Source organism: Condylostylus longicornis, unplaced genomic scaffold (genome assembly GCF_029603195.1).
Source record: "Condylostylus longicornis isolate FDR11 unplaced genomic scaffold, ASM2960319v2 ptg000038l, whole genome shotgun sequence".
Lineage (NCBI taxonomy): Eukaryota > Metazoa > Arthropoda > Insecta > Diptera > Dolichopodidae > Condylostylus > Condylostylus longicornis.
The window spans coordinates 7,563,249-7,572,110 of NW_026578007.1; the positions used below are offsets into that span (position 1 = coordinate 7,563,249).

Consider the following 8,862-nt stretch of genomic DNA (forward strand, 5'->3'; position numbering starts at 1 on the left):
ACAGAAAATATTTTAGTTTAAAGTGTTATATAAAGAAAATATTGAAAATTTTATGTGATCATGTAGTAGTTTATGTTTCGAAGAACATAAGTATTTCCTATAAATTGGGCTTTGTTTTTCAAAACCATCAACAATTTGATGCCGAACAAAAAGATTGCAACTACATTATGTACATGGAATCAATTTTAAAAAAAATCATGTACGTATGTAGGTAGGTATGTAGGTACAATTAATACAAAATTCTACTTGAAATTTTTAATGAAAAGGTTTCCCATTTGGTACAGATATAAATCGTAACTGGCACCATAATTTTTGTTCATTAATAATAATTATGATGCCTTGACCAAGCAAGTTGTTTTCTTTTGAATAATTTAAAAAAATATCTTGGCGTGTGCCTATTTTATGTTTGCGTTCTGTGACAATTAGTTCTTTCAAAAAGTCAAGCAAATTTAGATCAAATTTCAATCTTTTTAATAAGTCTTATTGCTTTTTACTAAATTCAAACGAGTCAAAAAGCACAATTTTTAACACATGAAAAGAAGCTTGCGTCCGTCTGTCTATTTTTCAGAATCTATCCGTCCGTCTATTGTTGAAGCGCTCCTTAGAGAGAGCAAAAAACCGGTTATCTGAAATTTGGCGCCGATACATGTTTGAACGCAAATCCGTATTGAAAATGAACAGATGCATGTTGTATGGAAGATTGGCTTTAAAAAAAAATTCACTAAATAATGGTCATGTGGCATATCGTTAAAAAAGTCTCCGAAATCTCTACAACTTTTGTTTCATAACATCGGTTTGAACTTTTGAACATTGGCTCTGACAAAATTCTTTTAATAAATTAGATTATTTCGATCATGCCAGTTATCGTTGCAAAGGCGGGCATTCTATTTTAACAAAGACCAAAATTAACTGTTTTACATGCTCTTATTGTATACATATTTCTACTTTTCTTTTAATAACAAATAAAAAAGCAGGGCTTACATTTGGAACTATGTGAACTTCAAAATTACAACAAAAGATTAAATGAAATTCTCATCAACTCATTATAAATAAGAAATATGTGAAAAATAGATTGCCATTCATACAAGATTAAATATTATTGTATACCATTCCCATCTATTCCATGTCTATGATCATAAAATTTTCAAATGAATTTAAGCATTAAAGTTCAACAACGGTATTAAACTTTACACTAACACAAATGCATTTGAAAAGTTTTATAGTTATTTTGTTTTTGTTTCTACTATATAAAGCGCGACTTTATTGTGTACAATTAGACATACTATATATGTAGGTAAACCATCTACGTTATATCGTTTTTCGTTGTCAAAGAGCGTTAATAACCTTCCTTCTAATGCATATACACGACAGTAACAACAATAACATTGCTGCATATTATTAAAACAATTTTTTTTTCTTCTCTATATTATTTATTCATTTTAATAATTGTTTTCGTATAGCTTGAAAGTCTTGTTTTCAGGTGATTTTCTGTCTTTTGTTTTTGCTTTTTTCGTTGCAAGCATACCATTATCATGAAATGCAACACAACAATTTATTTTAAATAGTGATCAACACGAGGAAAATACCTATGTAACATGAAAATTAGAGATGAAAAAATATTAATCGTAAATACAGTGGTAGACAAAATTTTTTTACTTTCCAAATGTCTTTTTATAATTAAAATTCAGTAAATCGTTGAAAGATTTAATATTGCTCACAAAAATTCAATCACACATTCGACAACACTTCCTTATTTAAAATAACATTTTGGGACTGAACAACAGTGAGGATTTCATGACTCTTTAATTGCTATTGTATAAGGGCTCTAGGTCAAAGTTTAATAAATTTAGAATAAATTCTGTAACAGTGCTGATAAAAGTATTTACTATAAATATTTAAGTGTTTACAGCCTTGTTATGTATCTCGCTTTGTACTCACTTTCAAATCCTCTAATTATTTCTCATATATTTGATTGATTACTCATTGGATTGGATTGGATATTTGTATTTTTATACGAACATAATGATACTAAATCACATTCTTCTCACTTGGGGAGATACACGATTACGATCTTAAATTTTTCTCGCCTGATTCGATTATCGTAAAACAATTTTCGTATTTGTAGAAATGGAAAGGTAGTACCATTTCATTTTCATCGAAAGTTTTGGTGTCTGAAATCAAATGTTTTAGAAACTCCTACAAAATTATAAATTTAAAATACAGATTTTTCATTATTAAAGAAATTCGACATTGGGCGATTTTACTGCTTCTGTTCTGTATATCAAATTGTGCATACCATGTTTTTTTTTTTGAAAGACATAATTACTATATAAGCTTTACCAATACATAAATTTATGATTAGGACCAGTTTTCTTTCCAATTAAGTTTTTTTTTTTCTGTGTACCTATGTATAATGTTATCCATAAGATTTTAATGTCGATGACTAGATCATTGCTTTATTAATTGAGTTTATTAATTTTTTAACTTTATTCAAAAACAAAAAAATTAACTATTTTAAGTTGATTAAAAAGTTTTTCTTTTCCAATACTTTCACACTATTTATGAAAGATTACAAATATACAGAAAAAGAAATTTTCGATTGTGGTATGCATAAGTACAACTATAAAGATTTTTGAGCTTAAGTTTTAATGTGAAAAATTTCTAAATTTAATTTAGAATTCTTAAATAATGCTGTTTTTTTTTCAATTCTTGGAACATAATTATTTAATTTGGCATCTTTCACAACAAAGCCTTTGAAGCATATGTAGATTTTAATCAACTAGAATTTTCAATATATTATTTTTTCTTTAATTAATCGCATTTATTAGTAATTTTACAATAGTCACTCATCCGCTTAGTAAGAAATGAAATAAAGAATGATGTCCGATTATACGAGTAGTTAATACATAAACAAGATTGCGATATACACGAATGAACGAAAATCATAATTTTTACGTTCTGAAATGGAAGCAATTTAGCATTTTGCCTCTGTTTTTAATATTTTTGAAAATATGTATATGTATTATGTATAAATACATTACAAGTGTTTTAGGTCTAGAAAATCAAAAAATATTTATAAAATTTTGTGTTCTGTTAAAAGAAACTATTGATCTGCTCTTATCAAATTGAAAAAATCTGAAGAGTCGTTTAATCACCTCTGTTAAATATGCAAGCACTTTGTTCAGTACGAAAGCAAAGATTAATTTCTGGCTTACAAAATATTTCCTATTTAAGAAAATTAGAAATCAAGTGCATTTCACATATTTTTCTTTACTTGTGGAACAAATTCATTCCATGCGTTGATACGAAGTTAATTTATTATTTTACAATTTAATTAAAGATTAAAACTTTAAATATGAACCTCCAGCAGTTAGGGAACTTGGAAATGTTACATTTTTTTTATTGAAAATTAAAAAAAAATAATCTAGTTTCAATAATAGTATATTATAGCTTATAAGTATAAATAAATTCATTTATAAATTTGAATATTTTTCCGAATGAATGATTTGTATTAATGTAATTCATTATTGTATTTATGTTCAAGTACGTTCTGTTGTTCACAATTAGGGTTGCCATTAGTTTTTTCTTTAAATTTAAAACATTAGAAGATTGAGTTTAATGAACTATTAAAATACTAAAATAATATTAAAATTTTTCATATATTTAAAATTTTAAACCATTTCAAAAAACCAACAACAAATAAATTTGTTAATTTTCACTATGGAACTAACAATACATTAATAAATTTTAAGATTTTCTGAATTTTAATATGCTGCAAAAAATTATTCAAATTAAAAATTAGCAATGTATCTTAAGAATTAATAAAACGATAAAGAATAGCATTTAAAAATTCAAGAAATTTTTAATTAATTTAATACAATACGTAAACGTAATAGTACATTAACACATTCCCTGTCCGCTGAGCCACATATGGTTCAGGAAACATGCGCTTGATAAGCAATGATACGTTCCTGAGCCATATGTGCGTCAGGAGACATATGAAACTTCTATAGCAAATTATTCGACTGGACCTGGAGGTGCTATCCTATGACTACAAAAAAACAAATTATTCAAAAAACCCTGTTGGACTTGTCGGTCAATTTTGCATTTTTGTATTGGGACAGGGAACGTGTTAAAAAATTTTTAGCCTTTTGAAAACTAAAATATGTAATAAATTTTATATTTTATAACACTAATGAAAATTTTCATTTTAAATGAATATAACATAAAACTAAATAAAATAATAGTTATTTATTTATGAACGATATTGTAAATTCTCATAAATGTTAGCATGCAATAAAATAAGATATATTTTAGTCAAGCGTAGAAAAACTTAATAATATGACAACTCTTATTGCAATTCTGTTCAAAACAATAGACACAAAGTTCACCTATTTACTGGCATTCGTTTTTACATTATGTAAACACATGACAATTTCCAATGTAAAAAGAAAATAATTTTTTTTTTAAAAACAATGAATTATTTATTTAATGTATGTATGTATAGTGTAACCTTGACATCGAGAAAAATTACACTTAAAAAATTATCTATTGTTCATGAATATTTCAAAATCTCACATTCTCTATTACAAAAATTGTAAAAACCTAAAAAGAATCTATAAAAGAAGTTACGAAAGCAAAATACAGGCTCTAAACTTTTATCTATCTTGAGAATTTTCCAAACGAATAAAGATAAATTGAAACAAATACTTAAGGAACTAATTAAAAAATTAGGGGTGTGTAGCTTTTTAATGAAGTTTTTTAATGAATTTTAATGAATAGGTGTGCTTCTGTATCGTTTACTTGCGTGTTGTCATAATTTTGTAATTAAATATAAGTAATCTAAAATTTCAAACAAAAAATTCAAATTTTTAACTTCTTTGCGTAAAAATCATATAAGATTTGACCCTAACTTCAAATGATTTTAGATCGATAGTAATTATTTTCATATTAATTATAGATAATGGAATATTTTTCATAATTGTTTATAATTAAATATTCTGAATCGTTAAGTAATTCACTTATCATATATGAAAATTTTCTAAATTATTTCAAATTCTTTAATTAATTACAATGATTCTTTTATTTTTTTGTTTTTAGATTGATTTATATGTGGATACAGCACGCCCCATTGTAGATAAGGTTTTAGAAGGTTATAATGGTACAATTTTGGCATATGGACAAACTGGTACGGGAAAAACTTATACAATGTCTGGAAATCCTGATTCATTGCAAACAAAAGGAATTATTCCAAATACATTTGCGCATATTTTTGGTCATATAGCTAAAGCTAAGGATAATCAAAAGTAAATTAGTTTTAAAAAATATTTATATAAATTTTGCACAATAATTTAATATTGTTATAACTTTTAGATTTTTGGTCAGAGTGAGTTATATGGAAATATATAATGAAGAAGTTCGTGATTTACTTGCCAAAGATCATAACAAGAATTTAGAAGTAAAGGAAAGAGCTGATATTGGAGTTTTTGTAAAAGATTTAAGCGGATATGTTGTACATAATGCTGATGATTTGGATAATATAATGAAATTGGGTAATAAAAATCGTGTTGTTGGTGCTACAAAAATGAATGTAGAATCATCAAGATCACATGCAATATTTTCAATTACTGTTGAATCAAGTGAAATGGATATGACTGGTGCTCAGCATGTTAAAATGGGTAAATTACAATTAGTAGATTTAGCTGGTTCAGAACGCCAAAGTAAAACTCAAGCTACTGGAATACGTTTAAAAGAAGCTACCAAAATAAATTTATCGCTATCGGTGCTTGGTAATGTTATAAGTGCATTAGTAGATGGAAAAAGTACTCATATTCCATATCGTAATTCCAAATTAACAAGACTACTACAAGATTCACTTGGTGGTAATTCAAAGACCGTTATGGTAAAATTAATATTATAAATAAAAATGTTGATATGACTAATGATAATTTTCTTTTTTTATTTTAGTGTGCTACTATAAGCCCAGCTGATTCGAATTATGTGGAAACTATTTCAACCCTCCGATATGCCAGTCGTGCTAAAAGCATTCAGAATCGTACTCATATTAATGAAGAACCAAAAGACGCTTTACTCCGTCACTTTCAGGAGGAAATCGCAGCACTTAAAAAACAACTCGAAGATGGATTATTTGATCCTGGTTCTGGCGAAGAACTTGATGATATTGAAAACGAAGAAGATGTGGATATTGAAGATGAAGAAAATGACGACGATGAAAAGAAAGATAAACGAAAGAAAAATAATAAAGAAAAAGCAGATGCTGAAAAGGAATTGTTGGAAAAGAAAGCCTTAGAAAATGAACAAGAATTGAACAAAACAAAGTACGCGAAATTTTTAACCCCTACGGGAAACTTCTCAACTTCTCAAATGCTTTTATTTTATTTTTTTCTCTTAGGACCGAACAAGAGCAATTGCGAGCGAAATTGAAATCCTTAGAAACAAAAATCTTGGTTGGTGGTGAAAATTTATTAGAAAAAGCCCAAGCACAAGAAAAATTATTAGAAAATTCCATAGCTGAATTAGAAATGCGAGAGAAAACCGAGGAAATGTTACGTGAAACACTACAGAAGAAGGAGGTAATTAATTATTTCTAATTTATAAATCAAAGAGATAACAAATCTTTTCTAATTCGTAAAATTTTATTTCTTCTATTTTAGACAGAACGTATTGATATAGAAGAACGATATTCAACGTTACAAGAAGAAAATATTGGCAAAACTAAAAAACTTCAAAGGGTTATGCAAATGTTAATGGCTGCAAAAGAAGAATTATCTGATCAGCAACAAGAACATCAAAGGGAAAAAGAGTCTATTTATGACAGCATTAGAAGTTTATCAAGAGAATTAGCTTTATGTGAATTAGTTTTGAATTCATACATTCCAAAAGAATACCAGGTGTTTAGCAATACATCTTCTTTTTTATCATTTTTATATGCCTATCTATAACTTATAACTTCTTAATTTTCTTTTTAGTCGATGATTGAACAACATACACATTGGAATGAAGATATTGGTGAATGGCAATTGAAATGTGTTGCGTACACTGGTAATAATATGCGAAAACATGTTCCTGAGAAAAAAATCAGCGCAAAGGAAGTAAGATGATAACTTACTTACAAAGTAATAAAATAAAAATTTAATTCAAATGAAATTTTAGTCTGAATTTGTTGATTTGTCACATGTTTACCTCAGTTACAATACGGAATCTGTTTCAAATGCAGTTCGAAGTAAATCGGCCGTAAGACCACGTACATCAGGTGTACCACGTCCTACAACATTAGTAAAAAAATACTAGCTACTCTGATCTAGTCCAAAATTCAATGAACTAATCAAAAAAAAATAATATTATATTTATTAATTTATATTGATATGATATTTAAAATGACATTTTAAAAACAGTTTTTAAACAGCCTATTTTTTATTCAGACAAATAAGTTTTTGTTATTTTTGAACAGTTTTTAATTTTATTTAAAATTGTATCCGTCGAAGATGCTTTTTGCTCTATTTTAAAACATACAATATTTAAATTAAAATCTTGTCTTTTGTACTCTTTTATGTGCTAAAGATTTTTAAGTATTTATAAAAAATATCAATTAAAAATTATGTATTTAATTGTGTTTAAATTGTTTAGTTATTCAATACTTTTGGCACAAACTTTATTTGTTATTTATTTTTTGTTCAAACTTTTATAAAATAAATATATAGCTATAATGAAATAAAATTAAAGTTTACAGCATAACATATTTTTTTCTTGAAGGTAGTTAATTAACAACAATTTGACTCATTTTTCGTGTAGAAAAAAATCATAAAATTGTAATTCTAAGCATTTTGTAATTCAAAACTGCTGTTAATTTAAGTATTATAGTTCCACTTTCATTTTATAATATTTTAAACATTGTATCAAGTGATGAAAGTGATCATTATTTTTTATAATAGTGTTGCGAATTTTCTATTATTAGTATCATTTTAAAAAACCGCCATTTCCTGAAACTTAAAATCTGTTGGAAATTTAAATTTTATAAAATATGCAAATTTGTTTTCTTTTAATGTTTAGATAAGCTAATATTTAATTTTTGTTTTCCTTTGGTTCGTAATTACTAAAACTAATGATTAGATTGAGCTCATTGCTCCAAAATTTTATATTGCTGTAGAATCTGAATTACCTTAAGATTAGTAAGTTATAATATAATAAAAATATATATATATATAGTTAGATTATAATTAAATGTATATTTAAGCATATTTATATTTTCTATAATATATAGATAATTTTGGTTGAATTAAATGGGAATATTAGTTGTAAGGATATATTAATGTGTAAGAAATTCGTATTTTGCCATTACCGGGTATATACATAGGTATGCATAGTACATATACGCCAAATATAATAGTACATCTTTATTCTTTACTCAATCTTATGTGATTTGATTGAATAATCAATTTATTATATGATCTACAGATTTGAACATGGTTTTTCAAGTGAATAAATCTCCAATACAAACGTCATTTTTAATTTACTAATTTGTACTTTTTATTTTGTATTCAAAATATTCTAATTTTGCTTAGTATTGAAATTTTGATTTTGACTAGACATTTAAAGTATACACAAATTTCTATTAATTCAAGAATTTAAGGAAATTTGAAATTTCTAAATCAAATTCAAATCTTAAAACATTAAATTCAACATTTAAATAATAAATATAGTAATGTGCTTATTAGCAATGTTTTTAAAGCTAAATATATAAAATTAAATCAATTGATTATGTAAAAATGAACAATTATAAAGGATGACAATATATAAAGTTCATTACCCGTAAGTTAACCGACAAAAAAAAAAGTATTTATG

General features: G+C 25.8%; 1 protein-coding gene across 1 annotated transcript in view; it reads left to right on the forward strand.

Annotated features, from left to right (window-relative positions):
• The window catches only part of LOC129609028 (kinesin-like protein KIF3A), a 29,015-nt gene extending 21,328 nt beyond the window's left edge, over positions 1–7,687 (forward strand). Inside the window, exons 3-9 of the mRNA XM_055520863.1 lie at positions 5,101–5,306; positions 5,374–5,902; positions 5,968–6,338; positions 6,413–6,593; positions 6,675–6,911; positions 6,990–7,112; positions 7,174–7,687. Coding sequence (XP_055376838.1) covers positions 5,101–5,306; positions 5,374–5,902; positions 5,968–6,338; positions 6,413–6,593; positions 6,675–6,911; positions 6,990–7,112; positions 7,174–7,311 — 1,785 coding nt within the window. The 3' untranslated portion in view covers positions 7,312–7,687. The remainder of the gene's footprint in view (positions 1–5,100; positions 5,307–5,373; positions 5,903–5,967; positions 6,339–6,412; positions 6,594–6,674; positions 6,912–6,989; positions 7,113–7,173) is intronic.
• Positions 7,688–8,862: the final 1,175 nt, after the last annotated feature.